Source organism: Erithacus rubecula (genome assembly GCF_903797595.1).
Source record: "Erithacus rubecula genome assembly, chromosome: 4".
NCBI classification, from domain to species: Eukaryota; Metazoa; Chordata; class Aves; order Passeriformes; family Muscicapidae; genus Erithacus; species Erithacus rubecula.
Genome location: NC_136686.1, coordinates 32,219,891 through 32,237,090, shown reverse-complemented (window position 1 = coordinate 32,237,090; position 17,200 = coordinate 32,219,891). Strand labels below are relative to the sequence as shown.

The 17,200-nt window shown below is 41.5% G+C and overlaps 1 protein-coding gene across 1 annotated transcript; it reads left to right on the top strand.

Moving 5' to 3' along the window:
• Positions 1–427: 427 nt before the first annotated feature.
• On the top strand, positions 428–17,049 carry ADSL (adenylosuccinate lyase). The gene is made up of 13 exons (XM_079304677.1): positions 428–680; positions 4,830–5,033; positions 6,159–6,203; positions 7,004–7,083; positions 8,834–9,005; positions 9,307–9,353; positions 9,743–9,833; positions 10,649–10,718; positions 11,773–11,920; positions 13,611–13,701; positions 14,520–14,609; positions 16,403–16,579; positions 16,903–17,049. The coding sequence occupies exons 1-13, from the start codon at positions 525–527 to the stop codon at positions 16,987–16,989; spliced, it is 1,458 nt and encodes a 485-aa protein (XP_079160803.1). The 5' UTR covers positions 428–524; the 3' UTR covers positions 16,990–17,049.
• Positions 17,050–17,200: the final 151 nt, after the last annotated feature.

Sequence of the window (17,200 nt, the reverse complement as noted above, 5' to 3'; positions counted from 1 at the left end):
AGTAATAAAGAATTAAGTCGTCGTCATTTCATTGAAACTGAGAGATGGTGTAATACTTATATATAAGTTTTCTGAAGGTTTTTTTTGGGCTTTTAAGAAGCTTTTTTCGTTTTTTCTTTTTGTTGGTTTTTTCTTTTTGTTTTGTTTTTGTTTTTTTTTTTTTTTTTTTTTTTTTTTTGAAAGATATGATTGTATTATGTGCAACTCAGTTGCTTACATTATAACTACAAACTATTTTTGGGTTCCTGGAGAAAAAAAAAAGGAAAAAAAAAAAAAGAAAAAAAAAAAAGACTAATAAATGTGTTTGGCTGCTAAGCATTTAAAGCCGGTGTTTGTGCCCGTTTTGTGTCCCTGCGGCCGCGCTGGCCTCCGGGCGCGGGGGGGCGCCGCGGGCCGGGCCGGGCCGGGGCGGGGCGCGCTGGGGGCGGGGCCTGTGCCTGTGCCGCCTTATCCCGGGGCCGCGCCGCCGCCCCGGGCCCTGTGCCTGTGCCGCTGCTGCTGCCGCCTCTGCCGCCACCGCTGCCATGGCGGCCCCCGCACAGCAGGAGGACGTGATGGCGCGCTACCGCTCGCCGCTCGTGTCGCGCTACGCCAGCGCCGAGATGGCCTACAACTTCAGCGAGAGGAAGAAGTTCGGCACCTGGCGCCGCCTCTGGCTCTACCTCGCCCAGGCTGAGAAGGTAACGCGGGTCGGGGGCTGAGCGTGGGGCCCGGGGCATCTTCACGTCCCTCCCCTTACGGGCTCTGGGGAATGAGGGCCCGGGAGCCGGTGAATCGGCCGTACCTTCCCGGGGCTCCCCTCAGGAGACCGATAGAGCGGCGTTCCAGGCGCCCCTTGGGCGCGTTCCGCCAGGGATGGGTGTTCTGCGAGTTCAGGGTTACCCAACCCTCTGTACACAATCCTCCGCGAACCTCTTGCCCCTCAGCAAATCGTCTCTTCTCGCCTCGTATCCTCCCCCTTGCACTTTTGCCCGCGCTGTAAAATTGGTTTTGTAAAAGCTCTGCTAAGCAATCTTTGGTGAGGGGTTGCCTTTGAGCAAACATCGGTGTCCTTCCCGAGCGCTCGGTGTTTGCTTTGCGGGAGGTGTGACGGGGGAGGTCCGCTCTCCATTCAATCCCATGGCTGTCAGTCCGTGCCAGCCGGAACACCCCCCGATTCTGCAGCCATTCCTTGTTAGATAACCCCTTTTTTCTGAGATAAGTTTGCTTTTGGCCAAAGCGAGCAGTACATTTATCCCACAAGTAGTAGTGATGTTTCTGGCAGGCCAAGTGCTGCAAAAACAGTAACGCAAAAGTTTGTGATACTGTGTATTATTAATTTTACTACTAGCAAGCAGCAGCTGAGAGTATGTCCATATGATTGCAAGCTGTTGTGTTAGTAGAGGATATGAAGTTAGTTTTTTTGACGTGCACTTTAAGAATCTTCTGACTCTGGTCCTAATTAGGGATACATGTACAGCTGTTATTACATCTTAATTGAGACACAGTCAGTGCACTAACTTGATTCCTTGTGACTCTTACCAGGTTTTTGACAGCAAAAAAGCTCTAATATGTTTCCCAAAAGAAAAAAAAAATTTAAAAAGGCACAGAACCGCCTGGCTTCTGACAGAATCAGACTTAATAGGAGCTCCCCCCTTTTTTTTTTTCAGAATCCAGTTTCTGTTTTCAAAGCCCTGAGATTGCTAGAAGCAATCCAAGCACTAGGTCTGGCTGTTATTGAGTGCAAGGGCCGAGAAGCACCATGCTGGAGAATGAGCACACAGTGTCATTGCTGTGATTTCCTTCTGCGTGCAAGGAGAGTATCACTACTGCAGCTTTGTCAATAATATACTGGACCAGATGTGATATTTCAGAAGCAGAAGATGCAGCTGTCACCTTCCAAAGTACCTCATGCCTGATTTCATCACAGTTCAGATGGAGTTCAGGGGAGTGAGAAATCTTATCTGTTATAGAAAGTGCCAATACTATGAATACATGCTTGAGGAACTCTGCATGTTCAAAGCACAACAATTTAAACATAGTCATATTAATTCCAGCAGATAATTATTACTTTTACTTTGTTTAAGAAGAGAATACATGAGTTGCCCAATAGGAGAAAGCAATCTACTTGAAAGAAGCAGTTTGAGGCTTCTGGGTTTTCACTCCCAAGCCCTCAGCTCTGGAGTACCCCATCTCCTTACCCTTGCTCTGCCTCCCATTGCCATCCCAGAGTTTTGTTGTCAGAAAGTAGAGACAGTCTTGCAACTTCTTGAGCTCTCTTTTCATAGTGGGAAGAGGGAGACTACTATTTTTATCTAGCTCCTCGTTCCAGAGCAGTTTGTAATCTAATGTCAGCTCTGGACTAAAAAGGAGGAAGAGTCAGCCATTTCCAGCACCTGTTACCTCTGTCAGTGATCAGTTAGTTACACATACAAGCAGTTTCTTTAGGTTCCTTATAGAAGATGCATAATATTTCTATGAAAAAGAACACCAGCCCAAATACCAGGTAATAAATAAACCATGGCAATTTATTGGAGCACATATCACTTCCAAGACGTTCATGTGTTGCTTCTGCCATCGTTCTTTTTGAAGATACATTAAAAACCAAAAAGTAACAAAACAAATGAACTGTGGGTAATACTTACTTTTGTCTTCTGATAAATCAGATCTAGGAAGGTCTAATCATAGATTTTCTCAAAGTTGCAGGGAGTAATAAGACAGAAGACATGCAACTTAGTGATGAAATTTTAGGTAAAGTACAGGGTCTGTCAGATGGCTTCAATATTCACTCTACTTAATAGGTGAAATTTTTAAGTGGTCCATTTGGAGTATGTGAGATAAGAATGGAAGAATTATTTCAGTAGAAACTGAATTTGGCAGAAAGTCTATACAGTGTTTTGCTCCTTTCAGCAGGCAATAGCAGGAGTTTGAAAGAGCAGACTTAGAAAAGTGGGATTAGTAAGAAAAGCTTATCTTTTTCCAACTGACAGTATTGAAGTTTGGGTTAAGAGCTAACGTGTCTGAATTTATACCCATCCCAAAACATTAAATTTTTTGCAGAAATTCCTTTGAATTATTATTCTTCTGTTAACATTTTTTATCTTGAACTCTTGACTTAATTGCATTCAAAAGTCAAGTATAAATTTCTTGGAGCTCTCCCTTCTCATAGAAGTAGCTTTGACATCCTGCAGCATCAAACTGGCTTGCAATATGTTTGGCACCTGTGAAATATAAATGTTTTCTCTCTATAGTAACCCACCATCTATTTTATCTGCCCAGTTAAGTTTCTTTATTTTTCTGTCATATGTTCTTTATACAATGAGCACCCCAGCATTCTCATTTTGTATCCAGGAGCTGTGCCATGTCACCCACCTGTTAGTGATGAAAAGTCATAGCTGCTAGAGTGGCACATTAGAATATTGGGGCAGTCTCAGAAGAATGACACCCTAAAAGCACAGAAAGCTCACCACTGACTTCACTGACCTGTGGTGCTTTGGGGAAAACCCTGTGTTCTTCCTTGTGTAGTTTTCCTACTTGGTTTTTTTTAGGTACACAAGTGTGAAGGACGTTTGATTGTTTTCTTCCCGAGGTACTGCCAAATTCAGCAAAAGCTCCAGAGGCCTCACATGTTGTTTGTGGACAGATGAGAACATCATTTGTCTTGGCACTACCCTGTCTTGTACATGTCATCCCTTTTGGGGGGTTATTTCTTTCCTCTCTATATGACTGTACTGTGGTCAGCTTTTCCCAAAGAATCACAGATACCTGAGCAAGGCATGAGGTTTTAATCTTGGCACAAGAGTGTATTGCCTGCTGAACTGCCTGTGCTTTTAGGCAGGTGCAGTCTGGGGCCAGGTGCTTTTGCTGATTTAGCTGGACACCCATGGGCATGTATATGCTTTCAACAGCATAACTTTGGGTACTAATTATCTGATGAGGACCTTGAGGACACATCTGCTTCACTTGCTGTCTTCTTCAGTTCCCGGTTCCACATCTGCAAGCCATTTTTTCAGTCAGTTTGATTCTGAACAGAACCAGTTTTTAAAATACTTTGAATCCTGGAAGCCTCCTGGTTAGTAATTTCTCATTACTGATGCACAGGACAATAGTATTTTAATTTGGAAAAGGCAGTAATGCCAAGTTCATTGTGAGACTTAATTTCTCAGTATCAGGAAAAGACATTTTTCTCATCTTAGTGGATTATACCATTTTATAATCTTATGGATATCTTTGTTTTTAAATCAGCTTGCTGAAAAGCTCTAGCAATTAGTTTTGAATGTGAACTAGGAGCATTCATCTCCTTCTTCCAGATCAAGTAACTGATGTCACAAGGTTTTACATTCTGTCTGAGATAAGGTACTACAGAAAAGGTACCAACATATACGTAAACATATTAGATAGATAGATAGATATCTTGCCATATGTTTTAAGCCCCCGTTTATATTTATGTAGGTCTAGTTGTGGTCCAGAGAGTTTTTCCTGTCACAAGTTATTTAGTCCTATGTTAGCTGGATTTTTCTTTAACCAAAAGGTAAACTTCATTAAAAGAAGTTTAAACTATACTATTTTTATGTCACTTTTCTCCATGTATTTTAGTTTTTGTAGTTTTCACAGGAATGTTACATGATTGAAGAAAGTACGAAGCCCAAGAGGAACATCTGAAAATGGACACTCCCCTATCCTACTGGAAAAGGCTGGAGAGCCCTAGAATGAAAGCATTTGCTGTTACAGCTCGATTATACCAAATTGTCACACTTCTGGGAAATGTCAGACAGGAGTAAACTCTTTAAACAGCTTCTGTCTCAGTTTGTTGGTAAAGCAAAAAAACAAAAGCTCTTTTCCCCTTGCAGTCACTTGGGCTTTCGATCACAGATGAGCAGATACGGGAGATGGAAGCAAATCTGGACAACATTGACTTTGAGATGGCAGCAGAGGAGGAGAAGAAGCTGCGTCACGATGTGATGGCTCACGTGCACACCTTTGCCCACTGCTGTCCAAAAGCTGCAGCCATCATTCACCTTGGAGCAACTTCCTGCTACGTAGGGGATAACACGGTAATACAGCATTTACAGTTCCCTGCTTGCAGAGCTGGGGAAAACAAAGATACGCTTGGTTGTTTTATAGCTCCTTATAAAGTTTTCTTTATAGAATATTAAGTGGATTTTTCAGTCATTTTTGTTAATTTTATTGTTTAAGTTAGTTCAGTTCTTTAACCTGGCTACCCTACGAAGGCAAGCTCCACTTGTTGCCTTCCTTCTGAGGTGATGCAAGATTTGTCTGGAAACTGTTCCCTAACCTCTGCTTGCATGTTAAATACTCAAGGAGATAAGAGAGGAGTTGCAAACGCATGAAGAAACATGTGAACTGTGTGATTTATCAGTTACACCCCTGTGACAAGAGTTTGTTGACAAAACAGGGTCCATGAGCTTTTAACTGCTACTTGGAGCCCCTTTGTAATTCAGGGCAAACAAGATTTTCAGCAATGAAGAGAATGGATCAGTGTGTGAAGTGAAAAAGCTGGGTGCTTTTTCAGCTGGGTACTTTTATAGTTTTACAGAACTGTAAAATATGTGTGAAAAACCTCGTCTAGAACAGACCAAAGACTGAAGCCTTACTTCTCAGTATGTGTCACTGTTCCACTGTTCAGGCTATTGCAACTTCACAGCTGCTTTTGTTGTATGAGAAGCTGCTGTGTGATTATTTTTTCTCTATTCTTTTACAAACCTGTTTAGCTTTTGGGTAATATCATAATTCTTTGTGACACTTGTGCCCAGCTGTACCTCAGTCTCAAAAGGAGGAAAGACAACTGGTGCCTCTTTAGCCCACTTATTTTCTTGCTGTCTTCACCCTGTGTTTTCCACTTGGGACCACATGATTTAGTCTGTCATTCCCTGGGCAGTCCCAAGAACCTCAAAGTAATCATTCATAGGCACTTGGTGGAAACAGGTCTTCCACCACTTACAACTTTCTGTGCACAGTATAAAAGGATCAATGGTGGATCCAGCATTTTTGTCATGAGCAAGTTCAGTGCAAGTTCTGTTACAAGAAGGAAAGCAAATAATTTGTTTTAAGAGGAGACTTTTGAGTCCACGAAGCATAAATCCATGTTCTCTCTGAGAGAAACTGTTATGTCTAGTCCTTTAGGCATGGCTCAAAATTATTTTCTCTGCTTCTTTCAGGATTTGATTGTCCTCCGTGATGGATTTAACCTCCTGCTACCCAAGGTGAGAAGGTGATTCTGCAGTGTCTCAGAACTGGAGAGCACTCTTGTCCTGTGCATAGCCTGTTTAACTTAGATTTTCCTAAACTTTTGTGGGAAGCTAGGAGGAATTGTCTGGCTGGGTTGTTCTCAAAAAAGTGAACAGTTCCCTTCTTTTCTCAAGTCCTTTTCCAGAGCTTTTTTGCTCACAGTGAGAATTATAAGCAGGTCCTTGTTTATCTGTGCCACAAGTACTACATAGCAATACAACTGTATTACTTTCAGGATTATCTTACCTATATTCTTAGGCGTGTCTCAGCATTCAAGAAACTATATAATACAATTTTCTGAGGTCAAATACAGCAGGAGTGTAGTGCAGTGGTGTCTGTCTGACCTGAATGATCTAAAATTCAATTTGCCCTGGACTGTACATTGGTCAATTATATGTCAAGCACCTTAACTTCTGACCAATTCCAGGAATAAAAAAAATACCCAAGGATGAACCAACTGCAGGATTGGGTTGGGCATGAAAATTAGATTAGTTTGAGCTTGAATCCAATGACTTGTGTTGGCTCTTGCTTGAGTTTTGTAGCAAGCAGAAATTGCATGCATGCCCTGAAAAACTCAAAACATATCTTCTACAATTAGAACAGGCTGCACAGTTGCCTCTCAAGGTCCCTGCTTGTACAACTGCCCCTTCATGCACAGTGGTTTCCCTCCCCTTTTTCTCACAATGTTGTGCTTAAGCATGTGAATTTTGCTGTGTTGTTTGAGGTTTTTTCCTCCCTCATTCCACCTCTTTTCTATCCTTCCTGCTTCCACCAGCTCGCAAGGGTGATCAGCCGGCTGGCAGACTTTGCTGAGAAGTATGCTGACATGCCTGCCTTGGGCTTCACTCACTACCAGTAAGTAGCTAGCAGCCTTTGCTTTCTTTTTGTTGTCTGTGCTTTGATTGATGACCTGCTACTGCTCTTCTGCCATCCTTTTTCCCATCTCTGACTAGTTGGTGGTTCAGAAAAGGCATATGTGCCTGACTCCAGGCTTGTCTCAGGAAATTGGATTGTTGCTTTGACTAGCTGTCAGCAGTTGCTTCCTCACAGCTTCATAAAGGATGACTTCCAGGCAAACACAGATGTGCATATTCTGGGCTGTTTCAAAAAAGCATGACTGATAATTGCACTAAGCTTGTCTTCCAGTCGATTTTCTTTGTTTTTTTTAAGTAATTTTTCACTGCAATCTAGAAAGTTTTTTAATGGCTACTTGTTACTACAGATACTGAGTCAAAGGACAGTGAGATGTGAGTGGTTTTGTTCTTGGGGTAGTTTAATCTCCTGTTTCATGGAGACTGTCTTCAGAAGCACTGACTATACCATAAGGTAATCCTGGATCTTCTACCTCAATGATAAAGAACAGCAGAGGCAGGGAAATTAAGCACAGCTTGTATCAGATTAGTGTCTGGTACTTTATCATTTCTCCCAAAGGAGAGTGAAAGCATCAGGTCAGGTCTCTGCTTTATTGTCTTGCTGTATGTGCAGTGTTGGTTACATCAGCTCTAGTCCTACAGCCCTCTTCATCTACAGCTTTCTGGAGGAGTATCTGTGTTAGTTTTGTTTGGGCTTTTGGAAAGAGGACAGAGAAGTGTTCAAGAAGTGCAGGCAAGGTGAAATCATAATTGATGTCTCAGCCTTTTCTGTGTTGTTTGTGAGCAGTGCCTTTGCTCCATTTACAATCATGTCCGTGTTTTCCCTAGCCTTCTTTTTTCCTGCTTATCTACTTGCAGAGGCCTGTCTTGTTGCCTTTCAATCCCATACTAAATTCATCCAGGTGGGTTTTGGCTTTCCTTGCCCCATCCCTGCAGTGTTGAATAGTTTTTTTGTATTCCTCCTGGATTGCCTGTCCCTGCTTCCAGATCTTACAAGCTCCCTTTTTATGTCTGACCTTAATCAGGAGCATGTTGTTCATATTTGCATGGTTTTTCGAAATAGTAAAGAGGTTTTCTTTGGAGTTCATGTGGATAATTGGAAATATTTTCACCTTCTGGGTTCTGCATAACATTGCTGTTTTCACCTCAAAGCATTTTCAGGGGGACTGAGGTGTAGCTGAAGCTTGAAGTTACTTATTCCAAGGTAGAAGTCTTACAAGAAGTGTTGGCTGGCAGCATTGTTGAAGTGTGTTTGCCCAGAGGCTGAAGAACACATTTTTATAAATAAGAAGGAAAGGTTCCTGAGAGGAATCATGTAAAATCACAAGTGAATGTAGATGTCTCTGTGCTGAGAAGTTCACACCAGTGCTGTGAGTCAGCCAGGGTGCCCCATGTACCCTGGGTGAGCAGAATTGGGGTGGGGAATAAGTGCACCCCAACCTGTCACAGCCCCTGCAGGCCCGCAGGGGGCGCAGGCCTGGCACATGGACACAGAATTGCTGTTTTCTGGTAATGTAATTCCATCTGATTCCTGAAAGGCATTATTACATCTTCAGTACCATTTACTGCTGACATTGGTACATCCTTCTGCCTAAGCCAAATCCTGTTAATTTCTGCTCAAATGAGTCAAGAGAGATGAATCTGTAGGGAACTCTTAATGGCAGATTCAGCAGTGAAGTGTGGTGCTTGTGCCAATCCTCAGCGAGTCAAGTTGTGTTCTTGATTGTTTTCAGACCTGCCCAGCTCACCACTGTGGGGAAACGCTGCTGCTTGTGGATTCAGGACTTGTGCATGGACCTGCAGAGCCTGGAGCGGGCTCGGGATGACCTGCGCTTCCGGGGTGTGAAAGGCACCACTGGCACTCAAGCCAGCTTCTTGCAGCTCTTTGAGGGAGACCACAGTAAAGTATGTCAGACAGCCCAGGGTGCAGATGTACAGTCTTGGCAATTTTCTGCTCTGGAATGCTGCTTTCTTTGAGGGAACGTTGAGATTCTGGCATTAAATTTACAAAGTCACCGTGGTCCCTCTGGGGCTCATTGACAAGGCTCTGTGTGAAAGCAAACAGCATTTGGGAAGGGATGTTTCACAAAAAGGAGAAGATTTTTTGACAGTAAACTGAGAAAAGCAAAAGACTGTTTTTATTCTTGCTGACCTTGCCAAGTTGTATTTTGAACTCTGTTGTTTGTTTTTTTCACTTCACCCCAAGGTTGAAGAACTGGACAGATTAGTGACTGCAAAGGCAGGATTTAAGCGGTATGTAACACGAATTCTTAGCAGTGTGTGACTCCTGCTGGTAGTGTTGGCCCAGATTCCCCTGGTTGCCAAACCAACATCTGTGCTGCTGTTCACTTATTCCCCCTTGCCATCTTCCATTCCCAGTGGCATTTTCCTGCATAAAACTTCACCTCCTAAATAGGCCACTACTACTTGTCTCTCTGTCAAAGCACAGCTGCCCGTTTTCCTCTGTTTACCTTCTCGCCCATCTGCGTGCTGCCCCAAGGAACTGACAGCCTGAATCCAAAGTTGTTCTCATTAGAGCAGAATCACAGCCTTCCACTTCAAGAGCCGTGTCACTCCTTGCTCCAAGTCTTGCAGTACTGTTGTGTCTGGCTGGAATGCTCAATTTGTGTGTTTATTTCTAGGGCTTACATGGTCACAGGGCAGACCTACAGTCGCAAGGTGGATATTGGAGTCCTGGCTGTGCTGGCCAGTCTGGGGGCTTCTATACACAAGGTGAGCACCCTACTTTTGTACAGTGAGAAGGAGAAGTTTCAGATCTTGAAGAGAAGGTGCTTGTGGTGCAGAATGCTCTGCTCAAGAAATATTGGTGTTCCTTGTTCAGCTGTTTTCTTTGTGATCGTGTACATTCACCACTGGGTACACGCCTGGTACTCAAATCTCAAAGATTTTAAGACCAGTGACAAATAAAGCAAGTTAACTGAGCAGATTCTAAGATGCTCAGTTAACTTGCTTTAACACCAGATATTAGTCTAATCTATGCTAAATTGCTCCAATTAGAGTAAATGTCATTGCTAGTGGTGTATAAGTTCTTAAATTTCACCATTTCCTCCTAGTTAATTGCCTTTCTGATTATGGTGTTATTCTCTCTGTCCTTGTGGATTCTTTTTATTGATTTATTTCTGTTCTCTCCCTCTTTCTCCTCTTGAGCTAAAGTTATCTGTGGTATTTTCTTCTGGTTTGGTTTTTTCCCAGTTCAGTGAGCACACATTATCTCTGTTTGCAAATCACTGTGCAATTTGGTGATGCATTTTCAGTGTTCACTTCTGATCTGTCTTCCATTCCATGCAAACATTTGCCCTTGTTGGAGTCCTGTTCTCATCTAATCCAGTGGACATGCTGTTTTCTTTGTTTTCTTGTCAAACATTTTTAGGCCAGGAAGTATTTTTACAGTGTCAATTTTTTTGTCAAATTTTTACTGCTCCAGTTTACTTCTTGCACACAGATGCAAAGATTCTCCGAGAGCACTAAGATATATTGTGGGGGTTAGTTTGGTTCTGTTTTGTTAATTTCTCATGCTTTCTTTCTAGATTTGCACTGACATTCGTCTTTTGGCCAACCTGAAGGAGATAGAGGAGCCTTTTGAGAAAGACCAGATTGGTAAGAGATGAGAGGGTTTTCTTGGACTGGTATAAGTGTCTTTTCATTTATGTTGGTGTGGCCTTTTAAACAAACTTAGAAATGTCCCTGGCAGAATTTGCTTTAACTGGAGTTGACATCATTAGTATTTTCAATCCTTTTAAAAGAAAAAGAAAGGAGGGAAGGGGGGGAAGGAAAAAAAACCACCTTACCTAGAGGTTTCTGGATACTAAAAATTAAAAGGTTTGTATTTTTGCACTTCCCTGTATTTGGGGGGAACAGCAGGAGTAGTCATGTATGTCCCATTGCCTAGAGAGGCAGACCTGGCTCTGAAGAGTGCTTAATGTTTTCCAGTCTTCATGAAACTGACTGGAAAGCAGGTTTTCAGTTCAGCTCAGCATTTTGATCTTTGTAAGCAGACAAATCAGAAACAATAAAACTAGAGTGGCCCTTGCACCCTTGCTAGAAGAACACCAATGATGTGATTCTGACACTGTTAGAAAGGGAAAAGGAAATGTAACGTTTTGGTTCTTGGCTGAAAGAAAGTTCAGGTCCCTTAAATAGTTGTATAGAACTGAATCAGTGAATTAAGTCTTAGTCCTGTCTGGTACTTGTACCATTCTACATTCTGTGGATAGTTTTAATACACTAGAGCAACAGGCAGCAGTGTAAGCATCTTGAGTTTGAAGGACAGTGTTACTGAGCAAATGGAGGCTTGAACACTGCTAAGATTGCCACGGATAGTCTAGAGATGGTGCTAAATACTACATTAAAAAAATAAGACTATTTGTCTCTTGTATGCGGTAGTACTTCTGTTTTGCAGAATTGCAAAAATGTCATATAACTTTTTCTTTTTGCCCATATTTAGATGTTTCTGATCTGAAGGGAAAAATGGTGGTGTCATTTTCATTATTATAGAAAATAGTTGTATTAGAAAATGGTTGTATTTTGAGGCTTTAATCAAAACCATGACTGCTGGCACATTTTTCTTTCCTGGAGGGGGACCTATATCTCTTCTCCCCAGTGCAGCACTCCTTCTGTTGCCCTGTTTGCATGCCCTTTGCTCCTTTGGCAGGCTCAAGTGCCATGCCTTACAAGAGGAACCCGATGCGCTCGGAGCGCTGCTGCAGCCTCGCTCGGCACCTAATGACGCTGGTGATGGATCCCCTCCAAACGGCCGCCGTGCAGTGGTTTGAGAGAACGCTGGATGACAGTGCCAACAGGTCTGTTTGGGCTGTGCACTTTGTGCAGAAAGGCCCTCTGGTCTCTTTAGAAAATAATGCCTTCAAGCTAAACCCACAAGATACCACCTTGACAAAAAGCAGTCTCAGTAGAACCCAGAGACTACAAATTGGTTTCCTCTGTACCGTCAAATAAAAACTGTTAGGTTTGTTTTAATGTCAAGATCTGCAAAGTAAACCAGCAGTGAAAGGGAGGGATACAGAAGCCAGGGTAATAAATTGCTTTCATAGTCTTTCTGTTTCAACAGCACAGTATTAAGTACTCACATTTCTCAAATTATCCTTGTTTTATTTTGGATGGAGTTTTTTGACCCTGCTCTTTTTTTTTTTCCACTTTTTATAGAATAGTTCAATACCTTAACCCTCCAACTAATTTAAAAAATTAATCTTAATTTTGAAAAGTATTATTTATGTGAAGTAGTCAGGTCTTGGAGAAAGAACACAATTGCTTTTAAAAAAGTTTCATTGAAATCTGTGCAGGTCTTTAGGATATTGCTCAGCAAATTTTGCTTTGTTTTATGATTCTTCATTGTGACTATTTTGAGCTGAACAGCAATTATCTACAATTATTTTCAAGTAAATTACAGTGATTAAATTCAATGCTTCCATCTTTTATTTAGTACTAAATCTGCATAAAGCTCATACCTACTTTTGAAACATTTTAGTTTTAAAGTCATATTCTGTTGCAGAATTTGATCTCTTAGAAATCTCTAGACTTTAAGGTATGGCACCTGTGAGACAATGAACAGCAGCAGTTTTGGCTTGATTAATGCTAGATTAATGTTAAGGTTGCTAATGAGAATGTTATTTTTAAAATGTCTCCACAAACATAATACCTGCATAAAATTTCGTGAAAAAATAGAAGATTTTTTCCCAGAGGAACCTTACTCCACAGCTCCTAGTCCCATCATGAAAAGAGCTGCATAGGCAGCAGAAAACAATGTAAATTTAAGAGATTGCATACTGGTTGATATGGTGTGTTTATTACCACTAGCTACCAAGTGTTGAGAAATGTACTGGAATGTTTAGAATTTTATTTGCATCTCATCTAATAGAAAGACTTATTTTTCCATTTCATTAACCAATTCAAGTTCAAGAACTAGCATATTTTAAAAGATCACAGTTTAGGATGGGCCAGGCCCTGCTGCCACACATGGATGATGCTATGTTTGCTGCATTGTGATGCAGAGCATTTTGCCTGATTCAGCTCAGTCCCCACTACTCCTCTTGTTTCCCCTCTCTGCTTTTTGTCAGGAACCTGCTTTGTGACCAGGAGCTGGTTTATTGGAGGAAGCCCTCATCAAATGGATGGATCCCCTTGCAAATTCCCCACTGAGCAGAGCCAGGCACAGCATGAGCATGCAGCATGTCTTACTGCTGCAGGGTAGGATCAGTAGTAGACAGTTCAAGATAGAACACACAAGGGGAGATCCTTTAGACTGCTGCCCTGTTTCCTATTGTGTAATCACTGAATTACCTTGGAGCTTTCTATGTGTGCCTTCACCTTATTCCCTCTGCCTTTCTACTGACCAAAAAGACAAAAAAAAAGAGAACAGCTCCAGGGTTAGGCCACAGTAATGCTATGTAGAGCATGATTTAGGGAAGCTGAAGGACCTGAGGTGGACTGGAGCATGGCTTTGTTTCTGACCAGGTTTCTGGGTGTGTTTTGTAGGCGCGTGTGTCTGGCCGAGGCTTTCCTCACAGCTGACATCATTCTAAGCACATTGCAGAACATCTCTGAGGGACTCGTGGTGTATCCAAAGGTAAAGCAGGAGATAATGCACTTCCTTGGTCATGCTACAACTATGCCAAAATGTACAAAAATGCTCCCACACCAAGAATTACATTTTTATCTGTTAGTTCAAATGGTTTCAGAATTTTTCTCTATTCTTGCTGTATCCTCAAGTTGTAGGACATACATGAAAGGCCTCTTTTTTTCCCTGAATTACAAAATGGGTCTGTAGAACTTAGCACCAAAAGATAATGTCTAGACAGATCTCATCCAGTCCTGTAACTTACTACAGGTTGAAAAAAAAAATTATTGGACATCTTTTCCAAACTATATGTCTCTTACAAGATATGGCTTCTAAGTATTATTAGCTTCAATATCTGGATTTCCAGAGCTAAGTTCAAAATGACAATTTGTCTTTGCATCATGAGGACAAACTTTTTATCAGGGCCTGTTAATATGACAAGGGGTAATGGTTTTAAACTGACAGAGGGACAATTCAGATGATATAGGAAAGAAGTTTTATTTCAAAGAGGGTGGTGACACACTAGAATAGGTTTCCTAGAGAGGTGGTGGATGCCCCATCACTGGAAACATTCAGTGTCAGGTTGGACAGGGCTCTGAGCAACCTGATCTAATTGAAGATGTCACCACTCCATGCAGATGGTTGAACTAGGTGGCCTTTAAAGGTCCCTTCCAACCCAGACTTTTCTATGATTCTGTGACCATTGTCCAGTTCTAGATATTCAAGGGGAGAGGAAAAAAAACTTCACTGTGAAGTTTTCATTTGTCTATAAACTTTGTATAATGCTGTTTCTTTCTGTTTTTTTTTCTTTTTTGTGTGTTTTTAAGGTGATTGAGAGAAGGATCCGGCAGGAGCTGCCGTTCATGGCCACAGAGAATATAATCATGGCAATGGTGAAGGCTGGGGGCAATCGTCAGGTACAAATGAAGTGTCCAGAATACCTTTGTTTACAGCCTGGTGTTTTTCTCCTGAGAAACAAATGTATCTGGGCTCTTGTCCTATCTCAGCTTTCTCTGCTCTTCACCTGCTCCCAGAGTTATTAGTATTTCACTCATGCTGCCAAGCCAGGCTCTGCTCTCAGAGGGGAGAGCACTTGTGAAGATCCCTGTTTTCTGTTAGGAACAGTGTGTTTGGGCTCATCTGGCTGGCTGTGCTGGAGAAGGGGGAGACCTATTTTTATGTTTGATACTAGTAGGCATTTTCCTTTTTGAAGTAGGCCAGGCTTCTTTAAATGGAACATGTTGGCAGTTGGCTACCTTATAAATTAAAAGAGAATGAATCAGAACTGTTAACAAAAAGGCAAGACTATTCTGAACCACTCATTCATGTGTCATTCTTCCCTAACTCAGTACAGTATACTAACCACTTTGTTTATAGTCCATTCAGCTTCCTGTTTTCAAGCAAACTGTAATTAAATATTTTCCTTAGTAAATAAACTCAGACACAATTAAATTATATTACCTTATAATTTAATTTCACAATTCAGGTCAAAATTGATAATCAAATTTCCATCTTAATACAACACCTTATTTTCACTTACCTTTTAGATAATAATTTTTCCTTCTATGATTATTTCCACATCAAGGAGAGAAGTGAAACTTGCAAGAATAATTGAAAGGGTTTGATAGAAGCTTTGAGCAGAATATATGTGGTTTCAGTTTTCTGAAACAGGTTGTGGCACATCACCCATTATGTTAGTCAGGAAACATCCTTTTTTCCTTTTATTCCCCTGTGTCTCTGATGTCAGTGGGTCAGTGAGTAAGCTACCTGACTAAATGCATTAATGGTCACATCATGTGAATCACATTTTGTGATACATTTGTATCTCTTGTTGACTTGCCTTCTTTCTGTTTAATTACATACCCATAGGGCTTAGAAGGTGTTTATATTGACATTTGTATGTTCTGTTTTCCTGTGCTGGGAACTTTGGAACAGCACATTTTCTAGGCTTTCCCACCTCATAGCACTGAATTTCACTTCCTTTCCCCACTACTAAACAGCTCTCTCCCCTAAACATCCAGAAGATAGATCTGTTCAGCTGAAACATGTCAGTGCTGAAGCAAAATGACATTTAGATAGAGGAATCAGGATAATTTTTGTCCTAATTCTACATCAAGGATAATACATTTAAGAAGATTCCTATGTAGCTGTAAATGCAGTCACATGGCTCTTATTTTAGGACCAGCATGGCAGTATCTCATTTTGCAAGTGGTACCTGACTACATTTGGGTTCCCTTGTCCTTAGCAATTGATTACAAAGGAATGTTTTCTTTTCCTCAGTCTACCCTTATGTAGCCCATGGTTTGCAAAGTCTCACTGCTTGTTAAGTTGGACAGATTATTTTCCCTTTTCAAAATCTATAGGGGTTTTACATTGTTTACAATTGAAAAAAGCCCTTAGAATGACTCCTAAGAGTATTTCAGAAATTTGAAGAAGATTCCAATGTCATTAGTTTATGTTATAGTTCGACAGGGAATGTATGTGACATTTGGACTCTGTTAGCCTCAAAGGACAGATGTGAAAGAATGAAGAAAATCTTGTTTTAATGCAGTGGGCACGTGAACCACTGCAGTCCAAACTGTGTCTTCTTTTTGCACTGTCCAGGGCAATTATTTTTCCCTCCCACACAAGTTGGTGAGATGAACCTGTGCTGTCAGTAGCAATGGAATGACTTTTTTCTTTTTCCATCTTCTTCTTCTTGTACATACAGGATTGCCACGAGAAAATCCGTGTTCTCTCTCAGCAAGCAGCAGCTGTTGTGAAGCAGGAAGGGGGTGATAATGACTTCATTGCCCGTGTCCGTGCTGATCCTTACTTCAGCCCAATCCATAAACAACTTGAAACCCTGTTGGATCCCTCCTCCTTCACTGGACGTGCTCCTCAGCAGGTAAAGTAGGGGAAAGAAGCTGTGGGTTGTAATGCAATGTGTAGTTTAATCCTGTATTCTTTTGTATATAATATGTACACCCTGTTTGCTACAGAGTGTACATATCATATAATTCTAGTTGTACTACCAAGGGAAACACATTTTTTTCTTTTGATTTCCTTGGCTTTCTTGTCTTTCTTCCCTGTGGCATCACACTTTAGACCCTGGATATACCAGACTGTTGGGTGTCTTTTTGAAAGAGAGACCCCAATGAGACAAGCAGGTCCAAAGGGGGAGGAGGAGGCAAGACCTTTTCCTGATTTTGTTTTTCTCATCTTGAACAGGTGGCAAAGTTCCTGAAGGAGGAGGTTCGACCAGCGCTGGTTCCATACCAAAGCAAGATGGGTGGGAAAATTGAACTGGCACTTTAGGTATAGTCTGCAAACCTGTGTGGGTACAGGAAGATAATAAAAGCCTTATTGACCCGGGTCTATTTACTGTGTCATGTTATTTTGGTTCTCTACAGTACATTTAACCCCCTTACAGCCACCTTGATTCCAGATGGGCTTTTCATTCTTTGTCTGCTGTTTGATGGAGGTCAAGCCTCCATCTATAGTGTTCCTGAGAAATGCTCAATTGTGA